Source organism: Neophocaena asiaeorientalis, unplaced genomic scaffold (genome assembly GCF_003031525.2).
Source record: "Neophocaena asiaeorientalis asiaeorientalis breed wild unplaced genomic scaffold, Neophocaena_asiaeorientalis_V1.1 scaffold346, whole genome shotgun sequence".
Taxonomy (NCBI): Eukaryota; Metazoa; Chordata; class Mammalia; order Artiodactyla; family Phocoenidae; genus Neophocaena; species Neophocaena asiaeorientalis.
In genome coordinates, this window is record NW_020175400.1 from 473,331 (window position 1) to 491,779 (window position 18,449).

At 54.2% G+C, this 18,449-nt stretch overlaps 1 protein-coding gene across 3 annotated transcripts in view; it reads left to right on the top strand.

Annotated features, from left to right (window-relative positions):
- AP3B2 (adaptor related protein complex 3 subunit beta 2) overlaps positions 1-15,744 on the top strand; it is a 30,795-nt gene extending 15,051 nt beyond the window's left edge. The window contains exons 9-27 of one of the 3 annotated variants that reach the window (XM_024766534.1): positions 143-197; positions 556-627; positions 2,062-2,124; positions 2,490-2,622; positions 2,904-3,013; positions 3,654-3,830; positions 7,128-7,314; positions 8,764-8,882; positions 8,984-9,040; positions 9,363-9,471; positions 9,854-9,977; positions 10,334-10,517; positions 10,661-10,721; positions 11,054-11,160; positions 11,362-11,590; positions 12,008-12,092; positions 12,342-12,439; positions 15,069-15,207; positions 15,309-15,521. In XM_024766534.1, the coding sequence (XP_024622302.1) occupies positions 143-197; positions 556-627; positions 2,062-2,124; positions 2,490-2,622; positions 2,904-3,013; positions 3,654-3,830; positions 7,128-7,314; positions 8,764-8,882; positions 8,984-9,040; positions 9,363-9,471; positions 9,854-9,977; positions 10,334-10,517; positions 10,661-10,721; positions 11,054-11,160; positions 11,362-11,590; positions 12,008-12,092; positions 12,342-12,439; positions 15,069-15,207; positions 15,309-15,459 (2,260 nt within the window). In that variant the 3' untranslated portion in view covers positions 15,460-15,521. Of the gene's footprint in view, positions 1-142; positions 198-555; positions 628-2,061; positions 2,125-2,489; positions 2,623-2,903; positions 3,014-3,653; positions 3,831-7,127; positions 7,315-8,763; positions 8,883-8,983; positions 9,041-9,362; positions 9,472-9,853; positions 9,978-10,333; positions 10,518-10,660; positions 10,722-11,053; positions 11,161-11,361; positions 11,591-12,007; positions 12,093-12,341; positions 12,440-15,068; positions 15,208-15,308 lie in introns of all 3 variants that reach the window. The other 2 variants (XM_024766535.1, XM_024766536.1) reach the window with 2 other exon arrangements.
- Positions 15,745-18,449: the final 2,705 nt, after the last annotated feature.

The following is an 18,449-nucleotide window of genomic DNA, read 5'->3' on the forward strand; positions in this document are numbered from 1 at the left end:
CCCAGACCCCAGTCCTGCCCTCCCCGCGCTGGTGCCCTCCCCACACCGCTCCTCTCCTCCCTCCTATTCTGCCCACCTCCCTTCTCCCGACCTGCTGCCCCAGCCGAGGGGCCCAGGTACCTCTGACCCCTCCTCTCCACAGCGAGGTGCAGTACGTGGTGCTCCAGAACGTGGCCACCATGTCCATCAAGCGCCGGGTGAGCAAGTGACCAAGGCCTGCCCTCGCGGTCCGAGGAGTGTCTCCTGCGGGGCTAGGGGTACTGGGGAAAGGCAGGATGGGGGGAATGCCCTGGCTGTGCAGAGTGTGGGAAGGAGAGACCCCAAATGCAGGTGGAGAAGCAGGGCCTGGATCCCGAGGGCCGCTGAGGGAGGAAAGCCTGATGAAGAAAGACCGGGTTAGATCTGAGAAGGAGGGAAGAATCCAGGACTAGAGGACAGTGAGGGGCAGGAAAGTTGCTGGCTCCTGGTTCAGGAGAGGAGGAGGAGGGGCGCTCTGGAGGAGAAGCAGGTCTCAGGCTGAGGTGGAGCTCCCTGGGGCTGCCTCTCTCGTGCCAGGGTATGTTTGAGCCGTACCTGAAGAGCTTCTACATCAGGTCCACCGACCCCACCCAGATCAAGATCCTGAAGGTGAGTGATGGACAGACGTGCCTGTGGACTTTCTGTCCCCCACCCCCATGACCCACTTGAATATCCACAGTGGCCACCCTGGTGCCTGCCTGTTTCAAGGGCTGAGCCCACCGTTGCTCCAGCCAGAAGTGTTTGCTCAGGAAGCCAGGCTAATGACAGTGGGGAGACAGGGTGAACGGAGCTGCCCTTTGCCCAGTACCTGTTATACACCTGCCACTTTTCACATACGAAGTAATTCGATTTTCATGATCACCTCAGGAAGTGTACATTATCTCTATTTTATAAAAATGTAGACTTAGGGAGATGAGGTAACTACCAAAGGTCAGGTCTGCTACTCCCAATTCATACTTTCCCTTGGGACTTCCTTGGCGGTCCAGTGGTTAAGACTCCGCGTTCCAATGCAGGGGGCTAGGGTTCAATCTCTGGTCGGGGGACTAAGATCCCACATGCTGTGTGGTGCAGGCAAAAAAAAAAAAAAAGAATTCATACTTTCCCTGCTGCAGTCTCTGTCTTCTACCCACAGTGTAATTACCCTCACACACCTACGCCCTCAGGCTGTCGTGCAGACATACCACCACAGAAAAGGTGGCAGGAGCCCATACCCACGTTCCATCCCTGCTCTGCCTCCTTACTGAGTAACTTCCTTCAGCAACAGTTAATCCTCCTAACCCTTCTGAGCACCTATTGTGCATCTCACGGCTAGATCTAGGGGTATCTAGGGGTACAACAGAGAACAAACCAATCAGGCACCCTGCCCTTGTGGAGCTTACAGAATCTCGCTGGGGTGAGGAGGAGACATTGGGCAGCTAATCACACAGCACAGGTAAAAATCCATTTGCGAAATAGGATGTAAAAGGAAAGTGCAGAGAGCTGTATGAGCATAAATAGGTGGACCTGATCTAGTCTGGCGTCAGGGAAGTTTTCCTTCAGGAGGGGAGGCTTGAGCTGAGGACTGAGACATGAACATGAATTCTCTAGGTAAATGCAGGGACAAGAATGGGAAGAGGTGCTCCACACAGAGGAAACAGCATATGTAAAGGCCAACAGGAGGGTTGTGATTAAAGGCCTGTGTGACTGGGGCATAGAGGGTAAGGGGGAGAATGGTGGGAGATCAAGGACTTATAGACCATGGAAAGGATGTTGGTCTTTATCCTAAAAGCAACTGGAGGCTTTAACTTTTCCTTGAAGGTAGAGAGGTGACGTGATCGTACTACAAGCATACTCTGTCAGGGAGTCCATTTAAGAAGCAAACTGGTCCTCCTGCATTTTGGATAAGTTTCATGATCTGTCAGTTCTCTCCTCAATCTAAGGATGATGCAGGGCTGTCCTGCCTGAGGCATGTTTTCTGGTTGGTGAAGTGTGTGTTTGGAGTGAAGGTTTATGAAAGCACAGAAAGCCCACTGGCCACCCTGTCCATTTTCTGACTCCCTGCAGCTGGAAGTGTTGACAAACCTCGCCAATGAGACCAACATCCCTACTGTCCTACGGGAATTCCAGGTACGGGCCAGGGGCCAGCTTACAGTCAGAGAGGCCCATGAGAGTTGTCCTGCAGCTCCTTGTGCTTAGTGAGAATCGGCCTGGTGGGGCAAACCTTCTCTTAAAAGCCCAAAGTGGAGAAACTGTTGTTTTACGTCCCCTCCCAATGCCTTCTACTGGCTTTGGGTTAGGGAATCACTGGGTGACGGGTGAGGCTGTCATTCCTTTTCCCAGAGTTTAGTCTCTGACATGATGAGTCATTGAATGAGGGGTAACAGCTTTCTGGAAGGCCACCCTCAAGCCTGCAGAGTCACTGCCGAGTGATCCCTCAGTCAAGTCTGAGGGATCACTGCCTTCCGGGGGTCACCCTGTTGTGGTGTCCGCAGACCTACATTCGCAGCATGGACAAGGACTTTGTGGCAGCCACGATCCAGGCCATTGGGCGCTGTGCAACTAACATAGGCCGAGTCCGTGACACCTGTCTCAACGGCCTGGTGCAGCTGCTGTCCAACCGTGATGGTCAGTGTTTGTCTGTCTGCATGTCCAACTTTGATGACTAGTGGGTGCTGCCTGCATGTCTGACTCTGATGGCCAGTGGGTATCCACCTGTCTGTCCAGGAACAATGTGTGTTCATCTGTCTGTCTGCCTCAGTTAGTATCCAAGTGCTCCCACGTCTCTGAGGGTCACTGGAGAAGTACGGGGGGTTGAGGAACACAGCCAGGGGGCTGGGGGCATTGCAGGTGTGCCTGTTCATTGTGTGTGGTCATCTGACTGTCCTGGCTCATCTCCTGTCCTGCAGAGCTTGTGGTCGCAGAGTCAGTGGTCGTCATCAAGAAGCTGCTGCAGATGCAGCCAGCACAGCACGGAGAGATCATCAAACACTTGGCAAAGCTCACGGACAACATCCAGGTCAGGGAGTGACCCCGTTTCCTTTCTCAACCCAGTGTCCTCCTCGTGATTTTAAGACCCTATAATTAAACACTAGCCTTAATAAAAAATCAACTTCCAAACCTTCCCTACTGGCTCGAAAGGTCTTAAGGTGGGAGGAGGGGAAAGATGAGACCATGTGACCCTGGTTCGCCTTCCCTTTGGGGATCCCCTGCTGAGCTTCAGCCTGTACCACCACTCAGGTTTTCTCTAAAGTTCTGGCCGAGGGTGGCCAGTTGACTAGTCCTGTGTTTTTGTGTCACACTGCCAAGTTGAAACATTCAAGCAAAGGCATTCCTGAAGATTCAGGGAGAATAACAAGGCAGTAAAGCATTGAGGGTACAATGGATCCAGAAAATCAGTCTTTTATACTAAACTGTGACTGAATTTGGGGCTTGAAGGCTCTGCCCATGCTAATGAAACCCTAGGGAAGAGGGGAGATGCTGCCCGGAAACTACCCAACCTTTAATCTCTCTCCCATCACCTCCCACTCCTATTTCCAGAGAAGCCCACGATACAACAGACCAGCACAGATGGGAGGAGTGCCGATTCCTTGGCAGACCAGGTGCCCACCCACATTCCCACGTTTGCCCCAGACCTGACTCCTCTCCCACACCCACAGGTGCCCATGGCCCGAGCCAGCATCCTGTGGCTCATTGGCGAGTACTGTGAGCACGTCCCCAGGATCGCACCCGACGTCCTGAGAAAAATGGCTAAGTCCTTCACAGCCGAGGAGGACATCGTCAAGCTGCAGGTCATCAACCTGGCAGCCAAGCTCTACCTGACCAACTCTAAGCAGGTACAGATTGAGAGATGCCTCCTAAAACACTCTGGGCCCCAGAAACAGCCCAGGCAGTATTCTGTGGGCCCTCACCAGGTAGGCATGAACTTTAGCACCTCTTTCTTTTTTTGGTCACTTTTTTTTCTTTTTCGTATTTTATTTTATTTCTATTAATTTTTATTGCAGTATAGTTGATTTACAATGCTGTGTTAGGTTCTTCTGTACAGCAAAGTGATTCAGTTATACATATATCAGCACCTCTTTCTGAAGAGGGAGTTCAGGACAGGTGTCTGGTCTGCCCAGGTGACCAGTGTTCCCCCAGTGTCCACAGCTACTCCAGGGCCCCAGGGGCCTAGTAGGGATGGTGACCACTGTTGAAGAGGCTGTTCTATGGGGCTGTGACTTCCAGTCTGGCAGTGGGTGTGTCCCTACCTGCTGCCTTTGGAACACTGGGGCCAGGGGGAGGGCCCAGCAGTGATAGGCACTGATGGGAGAATATGTGTCCCAGGAGATGTGGTCTCTGCTTCCTCCCAAAGCTTGGTGATGCTTTGCCAGTCTATGCTGGGGATGAGAGGGCAAGTCTCTGCTCAGGCTTGGGTGGTATTGGCAGCCATTGTCATTACTAAGGTGAAAGGTTATGAGGGGCACCATAGCAAAGGACATGGCTCAACTGAGCTGGAATATCAGGATATTAAAAACCTCTTGAGTGTCCAGCAGCCTCTGAGATGGTCCCAGGAGATTCTGCTAAAAACAAAGTGTAATGTTCAGAGCTTCTCAAGGTACTGGCGACACCAAGCACCCTGACAGTTCCCACACTCAGTTAAGTGAGGCAGGGGTTGGCAAACTACTGCCCATGGACCAAGTCTGGCCTGCTGCCTGTTGTTGTAGATAAAATTTTATTGGGACGCAGCCACGTTCATTCATTTGTTTATTGTCCGTGGATGTTGTCGCTGCGATAGAGTCCATATGGCCTGCAAAGCCTGAAATAGTTACTCGCACCCTTTATAGATAGAGCTTGCCAACCCTTGGAGCAAAGCATCTGGGCCATACCCTGTAGATTGTGACATCCCTGCTGGCCTGAAGGTGGCCTCTTTGCCATCCCATGGAATCTTTGGATGGTGGCACTTGTGCGTCTTCTGTGGCTCCTTTTTTTTTTTTTTTTTTTTTTTTTTGACAACCACTGCACCACCAGGGAAGCCCATTCTGTGGCTCCTTTGATCCACGGTGGCTAGAGAGGGCCCCAGGGACGCAAGCTGGGGAGGCAGGGCCGTCACATGCTGGGACTCTTGTCAGGAGCTGGAAAGGACAGCAGTTGTGTAGAAGCAATGAGGGGCTGGATCTGTGGGTGTCAGTATTGTGGGAGAAGCAGATTGGAGACAGAGAAGTTAGAGGGAACACCACTGGAAGCCTTCAAACAAATATTTGTGTGCCTCCTTTATTCAAGTGGGAGGAAGGAGCAGGTTGGAGGAACATTAGAATAGATGAAGCAGCCTGGGTGGGTAGCGCCCCGGTAGAGGGGGCGTCTGAAAGGCCCAGGACTGAGCCAGAGTGGTGCTGTTGGCATGTTTTCATTAGCCTGGGTGTGCTCACGTGGCATTTCCCCAAGTTGTCACTGTTAGCTACATGCACATTTATTCATGAATTTATTTAACACGCATTTCCTGAGTACCCACTATGCCTGGCACTGAGCTATGTCCTGGGGTGATGACAATGAGCGAGACATGTTTACTGGCCTGCAAGTGCTCATAGCCAAGTAGAGGAAACAGCACAAAATGCAGAGCAATACGGGCTGGAGTCAGGGCTGGCACAGAGAGCTGTGGGTGTATATATAGCTGAACGCCTCTCCTAGGCAGGACACAGGGGTCCCAGCCCCCATCAGGCCACCCAGAGTAGGCTGTTCAGGCAAATGGAACCTCCAGGCACCCTTTACCCTAAGGCCAGTCCTTCCAGGCATAGGCCCCTTAGAATGGTTCTTTGACTCGATAACGAGAGCTTTCCTCCTTCCTACCCTCCCTATCTTTCTCTCTTCTTTCTTCTCAGCCTGTTCTGGGAGTGGTGGAGGAAGGGGATTTCTTGGCACACTAGGAGAGAGGTGGTCTGGATGTGTCCATGTCCGTCCTGGCAAAACAGCAATGATACTTCCCCCATCCCAGTACCAAGGGTGACATTCTGGACCTGCCACAAGGCCACAACAATCCCAGCCATCCCTCCCACCTGCTGAGCCATCCATTGCATGCCAGATTCCGGCCCAGGCTGAGGCCAAAGAGATGAGGGTCCAGGCCTGGATGCAGCACTGACTGGCTCCTTAACCTGGGGAAAAGTCACTTAATGACTCTGATTCTCCCCTGTAAATGGGTGCAGTAGCGCCCACCTCTCAGACGGGTTATGGAGATGACGTGAGGTAGTGAAGCACCTAGCACAGTATTTGACACTAGAAGACACTCCATAAATGGTGGCTACCACTGTCATTTTGTGACAGGTTAGACTAGGTCAGGATCAGGGCAGAAACTGAGATTTGTGGTCCTGGGATATGGCTACCTTGACGGCAGGCTGTGAACCCCATATGACGTCAGCAAACCCATAGGCCACTGCAGTTTGCTCTGATCTCGTTAGGACCTTCCAGGGAGGATCATGGCCTCTGAGACCCCTGGGCTGCTCAGAATCTACTCAGAATATACTATGTGGGTCAATGGGGTGTGAGGGCAGCCCCTTCCAGGGGGATTCCTATGTGTTCCCCCTTTCTCTTTTTGTCACCTAGTTCCCCCCAGGTGATGGAGCCTAGAAAATGTGAGGTCTAGCAGAATGTTCCAGACCTTCACTCACTCTGGCACCTCAGGGTGGAAAGATTGGCCCAGCCTGGACTAGGTGGTGTAGGAGTGGGCTTAGGGCAGTGGGGACCACAAACCTGAGGAAAAATGGCACCCAGGGCCAAGAGGGAGGTTTCCAAAAGGGCAAGCTCTGTTGCTGGCCAAGTCAGTTGTCAGAGTTGGCGTTGGGAGTCAGGGCCGGGGAGGTGGGAGAAAATGCAGGGTCTGGCACAATGGCAGGTTGGGAGGGAAAGTCAGGTGGAGGCAGCAGTGCTTGGAGCTGTTGGCCAAAAGAATCTGGTTCATGGACTTCCCTGGTGGTCCAGTCGTTAAGACTCGGCACTTCCATTGCAGGGGACACAGGTTCAATCCCTGGTCGGGGAACCAAGATCCCACAAGCCACAGGCATGGCACAAAAAAAAAAAAAAAAAAAAAAAAGAATCTGGTTCAGAGACCTCCTGTGTCCCCACCCTCTGTGATGGCTACTGACCCACTTCTTGTCCCCCAGACCAAGCTGCTGACCCAGTATGTGCTGAGTCTGGCCAAGTATGACCAGAATTACGATATCCGAGACCGAGCACGCTTCACCCGGCAGCTCATCGTCCCTTCGGAGCAGGGTGGGGCCCTCAGCCGTCATGCCAAGAAGCTCTTCCTGGCACCCAAACCAGCTCCAGTCTTGGAGTCATCCTTCAAAGGTGGGAGCTGACATCCAGAGTAACCTTCCTGGGGGAGGGGGAGAATTGGCCAGCAACCCGGTCCCAGCCCTTCCCCCTGAGGTCTCAGTCTCAGCCAGGTACCAGCCTTCGGTGGGCAGGACTTCTGGAGAAATGCCAGTCCTGTGCCCTTGGCCTAACCCTGTGCCCATCCTGCAGCATCCAGGGCTTGCTCTTTCACCCGCTCACAACCACCACCACCGTCAACTCACCTGAGTCTCTGCCCTCCCAGGCAGGATGGGCGTCTGGTTTCTCTCCTCTCGGGCTCTCCTTTCCATCCTACTCCCTGAGCAGGCACTATATGTATCAAGATTTTACCTACCAAGGGCCCAGGAAGGCAGGAAGTAGAAATCCATACAAAGGAGAGCTGTAGGGACTACCCTGGCGGTCCAGTGGTTAAGACTTTGCCTTCCAATGCAGGGGGTGCAGGTTCGATCCCTGGTTGGAGAGCTAAGGTCCCACGTGGCCTCGTGGCCAAAAAACCAAAACATAAAACAGAAGCAGTGTTGTAACAAATTCAATAAAGACTTTAAAAATGGTCCACGTCAAAAAAGTCTTAAAAAAGCAAAAACAAAGGAGAGGTGTATGTTTGTAAGTGTCCTGAGAAGGCGGCTGCCAGCACTCACTGGGCTGTCACTGGAGGTCGGCCCAAATCCCCAGCCCCAGGCCCTCTGCCTTGTCTCTTCTTTCGGTCTGGTCTCCCGTGACAAGGGCTCTGAGAGATGTGGGAAGGGGAGGGTCCCCCAGCTGACTCTCTGGACCCAGGAACCTACTCAGGAGGGGAACTTCCTTCACAAAGCTCGGTTCTTCTGCGTATCTTTTTGTTCTGCTTTATCTTTCCCTGGACCACAGGAGCAAGGAGATTCTTAGGGATGGGGCAGATGTGCAAACCTCCCAGGAAGAAGGGGAACGGTCCCTTTCTCCTCCCTAACACCATCCCCACTTACAAGTCTCTGGGTTGCCCTCCTCTGGCTCTGACTCCCTCCTGCTCCCATTTGGACTCAGCCTGGCCAGCCTCTTACTCATAGTTGCTACCCTCGCCCCAAGCAGGCCTCTTTCCTGAGCCCGGCTGTGCAGCAGCACCACCCCCGTTGCCCTGGGAGAGAAGCCACACCCGCATCTCTGCTTCCCCAACAGGCACCAGGGCAGACAGGCAGCAGTAGCTCTGGGCCCAGAAGCCCCTCCTGCCCTCCTCTGTGGTCCCAGCTCCCCCAACCCCTCAGCCCCTGATCTAATCAGCCATACAGTCTTTTTTCCAGCATGTGGGCCTGGAGATTCAGTCAGGGCAGAAGAGCCATTAGGGAACGTGTCCACCCCTCTCTTCTATCTAGGGAGTTCCCACCAGAATCACCACCCGGCCCCACCTAGGAAACAACTCCCAGGGCATTTCCTCACCGCCACTACTGACTTGACCTCTCACCCTGTCCCCAGACCGGGACCACTTCCAGCTGGGCTCACTGTCCCACCTGCTCAATGCCAAGGCCACGGGCTACCAGGAGCTCCCAGATTGGCCAGAGGAAGCCCCGGACCCATCTGTGCGCAATGTGGAGGTCAGCAGGGGTGGAGGGTGGAGCTGTGTGTGGGGAAGGACAGACAGCAGGGAGCCCTGGGAGTGCCAGCTTGGCCCTCCTGACACCCTCCCCACACGCAGGAAGAAGATCTCTCCCTTATTGAGACCCATGTGGGCCTGTTGGGCGAATACACTAAGGTCCCCCCGCCCTGTGTGCTGTGTGCCCTCTGCTCTGTGTGCCGTGCTCTCTCCCAGCCTGTGCTGCCCCCTCCCTCCCCCTTGTATGCTGCACCCCTGTGCCTTCCCTACACTCTGTTCCTTCCTGCTGGCAGTGCCACTCTGTGAGTGCCTCCCCTGCGTGGACAGGGTCCCTTCCCTCCCCCCATTATTCCCTCTTGGGGACAGGACCAGGTGGGGCCCTGAGAAGAGCTAGAGTAAAAGAAAAGAGGGGCTTGTGCTTTCCTTCCCCCTCCCCATCCATGATTTAATGGCTCCCCGCCCTCCACCCCACAATCTCCAGGTACCTGAATGGACCAAGTGCTCAAACAGGGAGAAGAGGAAGGAGAAGGAGAAACCCTTCTACTCAGACTCTGAGGGAGAGTCAGGGCCCACAGAGTCTGCAGACAGCGGTGAGGAGATGGGCAGAGCTGGGGCCCTGTGCTCCTGCCTGCGTGTGTGTCTTGTGGCTGACTATCTAGCGTACCTGTGTGCTCCTGTATTAGGTGGTCACGTGTCCAAGAGGGTGTGCACCTCCTTGTGTGCACCTATACGTGTGCTTACGCACTTGAGGATTGCACGTCCCAGATGTGTGTGTGCTTGTGTAGGTCTATCCACACGGGTCCATCTGTGTTCCGGTCGGTCTGGTTGGCGTCTGGGGCCGGGAGCAGGTCGGGGGGTTGGAGGGAGAAGAGGTGAGTTTGCTTCTTCAGTGCAGAGTCTGAAGCTGGGTGTCCAGGGCTCCCCAGGAGGCCTGCACACGAAGGAGGGAAGCCTGAGACAGTCCTTCCACAGACCCTGAGTCCGAGAGTGAATCGGACAGTAAGAGCAGCAGCGAGAGCGGCTCTGGGGAGTCCAGCAGTGAGTCCGACAACAAAGACCAGGATGAGGACGAGGAGAAAGGGAGGAGCAGTGAGAGGTGAGATGACCGGGCGGCTCCAGGGATCTCCCCTGGAAACGAAGGGCTAACCCCCAGCCTTAGCCAGTCTCCTAAGAGTCCCTGAGCCTCCTCAGGAGCTGTTCTGCTCACGTGACGGCCGCAGGAGGTCTCTGCGTGGGGCGCAGTATGAAGAAGCAGTCAGGGAAGGGCCCCGAGCTGGCACAGGCTGGTCTAAAGCTCTCACTGCGACCCAGGCCTAGGAGCTCAGGTGTGGAGTCCACTGGCCCAGGCTCCCCACCCTCACCCCCAATGTTCAAGGCTTTCCCTGCTCTTCTGTGACGCAAGAAGGGGTCATCCAGGCTGGGCCCAAGCCCTGTTTGCCCCCTTTCCTCCAGTGAACGTAGTGAGGAGGAAGGTAAGAAGAGGAAGATGAAGAAGAGGAAGAAGGAGCCAGAGGGACAAGAAGGTGGCTCGTCCTCAGAGGAGGGCAGTGACTCCAGCAGCAGCTCCTCAGAGTCTGAGATGACATCAGAGACAGAGGAGGAGCAGGCGGAACCTGCCTCCTGGAGGAAGAAAACAGTGAGCGCCTTGGGGCAGGATGGGGATGGGCGTATGGACCAGGGCCCTCCCCAGCCTCTGGGCCAAGCCCAGGCATCTCCCCGTAACCCAGCCCGGGCCAGGGTGCTCCCCTTCCACACTCACATCCCGCTTTTCTCTTCCAGCCTCCCAGCAGCAGAAGTGCCCCTGCAGCCAAGGAGATCTCCCTGCTTGATCTAGAGGACTGTGAGTTTGGGTGGTAGAAGTCACAGGGGGAAGGAGGCCTGGGGAGTATGACTTAGGAAGGGCCATGGGCACTCTGGGCTAGGTTCCTCGGGGGTTTGGGGTGGGAGGAGCAGACAGAATCCATCTTTGGGCCTGAGAGGGCAGCAGGACAACCTCTCCAGGTGTGGGGTTGGGGTCAAGGATGGATATCTCCATGGAGCCACCAGGCTGCCACGTGCCTCACTGACGGTGGTGCTGAGCCGTCTACTCCCTAGGCCTTGGGCTCCTGCTCCATCCAAGCCAATTCCACTTTGCCTCTCCCTCGTCATAATGTTTCTCATATACTCCCACAGTCACCCCTCCCAGTGTCCAGCCTGTGTCTCCCCCCACGGTTGTGTCCACCAGCCTGGCTGCTGACCTGGAGGGCCTGACGCTCACAGACTCCCCCCTGGTGCCCTCGGTGAGTGGGATGGGGAGGGACAGGGCTGGGGCAGGGACACATCTCTGTGCCGCATCCTATGGTATGGATTTGTGTGAAGGGGGTGTGATGGAGGGATGGCTTTGAGCCTCCGTTGCTGTGACCACAAGTAGGGACAAGGCTGGGACGGGCTCTTGCCTTGTTGTTCATTTCCGTACTTCCCCTCGTCCTCCTCCCCTCCAGCTGCTGAGTCCAGTGTTGGGTGTCGGGAGACAGGAGCTGCTGCACCGCGTAGCTGGCGAGGGGCTGGTTGTGGACTACACCTTCAGCCGCCAACCTTTCTCTGGGGACCCCCACATGGTGTCTGTGCACATCCACTTCTCCAACAGCTCTGATACCCCCATCAAGGGCCTACACGTGGGCACCCCCAAACTGCCCGCTGGTATCAGCATCCAGGAATTTCCTGAAATCGGTGCGGAAGGGCCTTGGACGTGGTGGAGAAGGAGGCTGCTGGGTGGAGCTGGTCTTTCTGTGGCTTCTGAAGCCCCCCTCTGTGCCAGGCCAGGGTCTAGGCTATGGGGGTGTGGAGATAGCATCTAGCACAATCCACAGACAAGACAGACTAGGAAATGAGCAAGTCCGTCTCAGGGCAAGAGGTGCTTGAGCCTTGGTTGTTTCAGCACTGACTTAAAGGGGGTGAGGGTGAGTGGGGAAGGGGTGTTGACATTTCAGGAGAAACTCAGGAACAGTCTCTCCAGGGTCTCAGAGGGCCAGGATTCCATAGAGGAGTGGTCAGCTCTGCAAGTGGAGGGGAGAAGGGGTCAGGGTTCCAGACCTATCAGGTGATGCTGTCTTTCTCTCCCCCTTTCCCTGCCTCACACTGCTGCAGAGTCCCTGGCACCCGGAGAATCTGCCACTGCTGTCATGGGCATTAATTTCTGTGACTCGACCCAGGCGGCCAACTTCCAGCTGTGGTATGCTTCCAACTCATGGAGTGGTAGGACGATGGCTAGGGAGAGGTGGGGTCAAAATAAACTGGAGCTGGAGGTGGTGTTAGGTGGGGCCACATCATGATCTGGTGTGTCTGGAAGGCATCCCAAGACCTCAGGTCTCTTACCTCCCTCTCCTGCTGCCTCCAAGCCCTCCCTTCAGACACAGTGCAAGGTGAGGGGAGAGATGCTGGCCTCACTCCCTCTCCCTCTGTCTCCTCCTACCCTTCCCAGCACCCAAACCCGACAGTTCTACGTCTCCATTCAGCCACCTGTTGGGGAGCTTATGGCCCCTGTGTTCATGAGTGAAAATGAGTTCAAGAAGGAACAGGGTGAGTGTTCCCTGGAGGTGGGCAGGGAGGGCGCTCAGGACCATCCACTGGGGCTCATTCAGCTCCACCATACAGTCATGCTGAGGGAGCCTCAGCTTCTGCAGATGGAGGGAGGCCTCACAGCTTGTGGCTCCAGCAAAGGCTTCACAGAGCCTGGGACACTTCAGTGAGGCTTTGGAGACAGTCTCAACTCAGCCAGGCAGAAAATTCTAGGCCAGAATTCCAGCTGGGGGAAACATTATGAGTGGTGTTAGTGAAAATTTACAGGAAGAAAGGAGGGGAGCCGTTTGCTTTAGGGCATAGGAGCCCTTAGCAATGGTGAGTAGTGAAAACAAAGCTGAAAATATGTTTGGTCTAGTTTCTGGAAGCCTTGAACGCGATGCTAAAGGATTTCGGTCCTAAAATTTCAGAGCTGGAAGGGGTCACAGAGATTATTGGGTCCAACTCCGTTGTTAGAGAGGTAAGGACTGTAGACTTCGTTTTCCTAGCAGTAGAGGAGTCATTGAAGTTTCTGAGCAAAGACGGGGCCAGGTTCAGACTCCTGCTTCAGAAGGAGAAATCTGGCAACACTTACAGCTAGGACTGGAATTGAGAGAATCTGCAGCAGGAAAAAGAGGCAGAACAGCGTAAGTGGGAGGCAACATGGGGCTTCATGAGTCCTGAACGTGCCACTTGCTTGGCATGTGACCTTGGACTAAATTCTGTGCCTAGTTATAAGGCTATTACAATAGATCTGATGAGAGATGGTGACCAGGATTAGAACCACAGCAAAAAGAATGAAAGGCTGAGGTGGGGGAGAGGGAAGCCATGGGCGTTTGCCCTAAGAAAGTGGAGAGGGAGACATATAAGCTGGCTCTAGAATGTCTGGCTTAGATACTAGGGAGAATGGCAGTGCCGTTCACCTAGACCAGGGGTTAGCCGACTTTTTCTCTAATGGGTCATAAAGCAAATGTTTCAGGCTTTCTGGGTCATGTGATCTCTGCTGCAATTTGCCGTTGTAACCCAAGAACAGCCACGGATAATACATAAATGAATGAGTGTGGCTGCATTCCAATAAAATTCTATTTATGGACACAAATTTGAATTTCATATAATCTTCATGTGTCATGAAATATCTATCTTTGATTTTTCCCCCAGCACTTAAAAAATATAAAAAACAAACAAACAAACCATTGTGGGCCATGCAGGTGGTAGGTTGTATTTGGCCTTCAGGCTGTAATTTGCCAAGCCCCTGACCTGGAAGAAAGAAGAATGGATTGGGCAAGGGAAAGGGGGGGACGATCTTGGACAGTTTTGGAGAGGCTGCTTTTGAAATACATTTGGGAAATTCAGGAAGAGGTGTTTAATATGCAACTGAAAATGTGGGCCTGTGCCCAGGAAACACTTCTAGGCTGGAGTCAGGAGCATAGCGGTGATAACTGAAGCTGTGAATATGAGTGAGATCACCCTGGGAGAGAGATGGGTGGGAAGATAAGAAGGTCAAAGACCTTCCTTGAGGAAAACCTGCCTTCTTCGGGAGAAAAAGGAGGGGAGGGAAAAGAGAAGGAACAGTGAGAGGTGGGAGGAGATCCACGAGAGATGAGGAGGTTGAAGAGTGCCTTGGATGGTCTGCAGGCCAAGATGACCAAAGACCTTCAGATCCAGCAGATAGGAAGCTGCTGCCAACATCAGAGAGAGCGGGTCATTGCAAAAGGGGGGCAGAGGCCAATTGCAGTGGGTTGAAGGAGACCAGGGCTTGGGGAAATGGAGTCCTCTTTGGAGGACCTTGGCAGTCATTGGGGAGGGAGACACAGCACTAGCATGATGACGTATCCTCTTTCTAGAGAGGACTTCTTAGGATCGAGGAGACTTGATATGGAGAGACTAAAGGTACAGGGACAAGAAAATGTCACTAGTTAGGAGCGGAGGGCATGACAGCGAGAGGAGAGCGATGTCCGTTCTCAAAAGGAGGAGAAGAATGGCGGAAGTAGCAGAAGGAGGAGAGAGAGGCTGAGGAGAAGGCGGGCAGGAGGGCAGACGGAGGAGCTCGCATGGCTGGGTAGAGCATGTGAGTGGAGAGGAGAGGTCAGACCCGTAGAGTGAGGGTTTCCTGGGATGCTGTGAGTGCCTGGGGACGTGACGAGTCCTGGACAGGTTTGGAGCTGTTGCCACATGTGAAATTAGGGGTCCACCTGTGAGGGCTACATGTGACATCCGGACTCTGGCCTGTCGGGTGAGGACCCGCAGTGATCTCTTTGTGAGGACTCGGTCTCCAGGAGCTGGGAGAGAGTTGCACTTGGGTTGGAGGGCCAACCAGGAAAGACGAAAAGGTGGAGGAAACCTCTAAGTACTGACTGGCCACCAAGTCCACTGGCCACTCCCAAGGGGCTGGTGGCCCAGGTGTCTGACAGTGGGGAAGCACCCAGTCAGTTTCTGCTCAGCAGTATGGATAGAGCCCTGGGGTGGGGTGGGAGGTTGACCAAGACTCTCTGAGGGAGGGCCAGGTCCGAGAGGGAAGTAGCCCCTCCTCAAGACTGGTGAGGGAGATTCAGACCTGCCCCGCCTGAGTAGAACCTGGTGAGGGTGCTCAGTGGGCAGACCCAGCGGTACCCCCCGTGGCCGTTGCCCTCATCATAACCTCTGTCCCCAGGAAAGCTGTCGGGCATGAATGAGATCACAGAGAAGCTCACGCTGCCAGACACCTGTCGGAGTGACCACGTTGTGGTGCAGAAAGTGACTGCCACTGCCAACCTGGGTCGTGTCCCTTGTGGGACATCTGATGAGTATAGGTACTGACCACCAGCAGGGGGACGAGATGGGCTCTCGGTCCTGATTTGAAGGAGGGGCCCCATGCCTCAGGGTTGAGCTCATTCCTCTACCCCCACCTCAGGTTTGCAGGGAGGACGCTGACCAGCGGGAGCCTGGTCCTGTTGACCCTGGATGCCCAGCCCACTGGAGCTGCCCAGCTGACAGTCAACAGTGAGAAGATGGTGATCGGCACCATGCTGGTGAAGGACGTGGTACAGGCTCTGACCCAGTGATCCTAAGTGCTGTGACCTCTTTGACCGTCACTTGTCCCTCCCTCGTGACATCTACGCTGTTAGCCTCTCTCTCTCTTTCTCTCTCTCTCTCATATCAGACTCCTCATTCCAGATAGCATCCGGGGGTCCTCTCTCTCTCTGGTCATGACCAGGCTCCCTCCCAATTCTCCTCCCCGTGGGTTCCTTAGTGACCTGTGCAGAGGGAGATGGCAGGGCTCCATTCAGTCCTCCCAGCTTTGTGTAGCTATTTATGTGGCAAAATCTCAATAAAATGTCTTCTCCCTAGATGCTGGCTCACCTTTCCTTGCTTGTGGGTTCTGCCTAAGGGGGTTGGCAGGGGGCGGGGGGGAGAGCTCCTAAGAGTGACTGTGTTTGACCCTTGTGAATGATCACCACTGACCTTCTAGGGGAGGCTGTGACTGACTCTAAGAGGTGACTCTGGTTGGACCCCCAAGATGACCATCTTCGAGTCTCCAGGCATCTCTGTGTAAGAGACATCTGATCGGGGATGGGGAGGTCAAGCTGGAAGAACTCCCTGGTCCTTTTTTATGAGCCTCTGCAAAGATGCCTCTTCGACATCTGGCAGTCCCTTTTGGTTCCCCTCATGGGCCCTTGGGAAGGAGAACTCATAATGTGGGGAATTCTCAAACGTAGGTGCAAGGTTCAAAATATGTCAACTACATCTAGATATGGGGCCTAGAGCCCCACCTAGCTGGGGAGATGACCCACCTGGCCATCTTGAAGAAGGAAGAACAGGAGACGTGGACCTGTGCTTCTCAAACTGCCGTTCATCAGATCACCTGGGGGTGTGTTATCATGCAGATTCAGATGGGTAGGTCTGAGGTGGGGCCTGAGATTCTGCATTTCTAACAAGATGTCAGCGACTGATGCTGTTGCTCCATGGACACACTTGAGTGGTGAGGATGTAGAGCCTCCTCACCTGGGACAAGCCTTCTAGGGGTGGCAGTGAGGGTCAGGGCCCCTCCCTGATACCTTTCCTGGTGAGGAAAGAGGCTGAGCAGCAGTGGTTCCTAAAGGTGTAAAAGGTGTTCCATTAGCATGTGTTGTGCCAAAAGAAAAAAGAAAAGTTTGTAATCATGTAAATTCAGGAACCGTGGATTGGAATACAGGAAGTCTATTTCCCACAGGCCTTCTCAGAGCCTTTATTATGCTAATGTGCATTGTGAGCCCCACCCCCACCCCACCACTCCTTCTAAGAAGGGCTACAGCTCACAGTGTTACCCTTACTTGGTTTTGACCTCGGGATGCCTTTGTCCCAGGACACCTTGATTGACTGTGTTACAGGATGCACACTCCAGTGATACTTTGAGACGTGGTGCCTCAGCCCTGATCCTCTGTAACCAAGACCCTAGTTCCTTGACCACGCCTCCCCACAGCCCTGTCACTGAGCAAGTCTGTTTAGAGAAAGACAGGGTGAAGCAGGTGTGGCCCTCTTCTCAGGGAAGGAGAACAAAGGCAGTGCCAGGGGACAGCCCTGCCTCCGACATCCGGGGACTTGCTGGGCTCCGTGGCACCAGACACAAGGCTGCTTCACTGAGAGCCTTGGGGCCCCAAAGTCTCCCTGGGATCACTGTTTTTGTTGCTGCAGGTTCTGAGATGGGACTGATCCACCAGTCATGGGTCACTCGAATGGTGGACTTGTTCTCACTTGTGTCTCTGAACCAGCACTGCCCGCAACAGAAGAAAGAAGGTGGGAGCGATTTTCTAAGAAATTAGAACAAGGACCATCAGAGAATTCTTTTTTTTTTTAATTAATTAATTTATTTATTTTTGGCTGCGTTGGGTCTTAGTTGCTGCGCGTGGGCTTTCTCTAGTGGCGGCGAGCGGGGGCTACTCTTGGTTATGGTGCACAGGCTTCTCATTGCAGTGGCTTCCCTTGTTGCGGAGCGCGGGCTCTAGGCGCACGAGCGTCGGTAGTTGTGGAGTGCGGGCTAATCAGTTGTGGCTCACGGGCTCTAGAGCGCAGGCTCAGTAGTTGTGGCGCACGGGCCTAGTTGCTCTGCGGCATGTGGGAACTTCCTGGGCCAGGGCTCAAACCCGTGTCCCCTGGTTTGGCAGGCAGATTCTTAACCACTGCGCCACGAGGGAAATCCATCATCAGAGAATTCCTTACCAACCTGGACTTTGCAGCAAAGGCCCCAGAGTGGATTCTGTAGGAACCAGAAGTATTTACGGCATGAACTCTAGCATCCCTCAAGGAGCTTACAGCCCAGATTCCCAGAACCTCTTGGAAAGGGCACCAGGATCTCCAACCCTGTGTGAGAGTCCAGAGCACGGGAACCTTAGTCACAGCCCTGTGTCGGTTTCTCTGGAGCGTGTCCCAGGCTGTGGGGTTAGCAATAACAACCCTTCTTAAGAAAATGATTCTTGTGCGTGAGATTGTCTCAGGGGAGAGGCAGGAGGCAGGAGAGCAAGGTGTAAGCAGGGAGAGTCCGAGTCAGCAGCTGGTTGGGAGGAGCCCAGCTGGGAATGCTGGGACTGCGGAAACAGGCAGAAGTAGCGATCTTCAACCCAGGACGGGGAAGGGACCCCATTGTCTTCTAGGGAATGGTCTGTAGGGAGAAAACCTCAGTCAGAGGGGAAGGGAGAGTAGCTGCCCCCACCTCAGCCCAGCCCAGCCCATATCTTCCTGGACTCCAGGTCCATGGCCGAACCTTCCACAGCCCTGCCACGTCGGCATCCCCGAGTGAGTCTCTGCAGGGATAAGACAGGGCCTGCCCGGGACACACTGGTGGAAACAGATCAGACATACAGGACCTGAGGGGGACCCCACTTCTCTCCAGAACATTCTTCTTTCCAACCCATATCATAGCCTCTATTTTCTCACTGATCCAAGTCTCTGCCACTGTGGTCACAGGCCTCCTGGATCTTAATGTGTCCCATGAGAAGCACTGAGGGGCAACCATGGAGCTGTGGGATTCATGTGGGGCCCAGGACCTCAGAGCAGACTAGGAAGGGCTCTTAGGGCT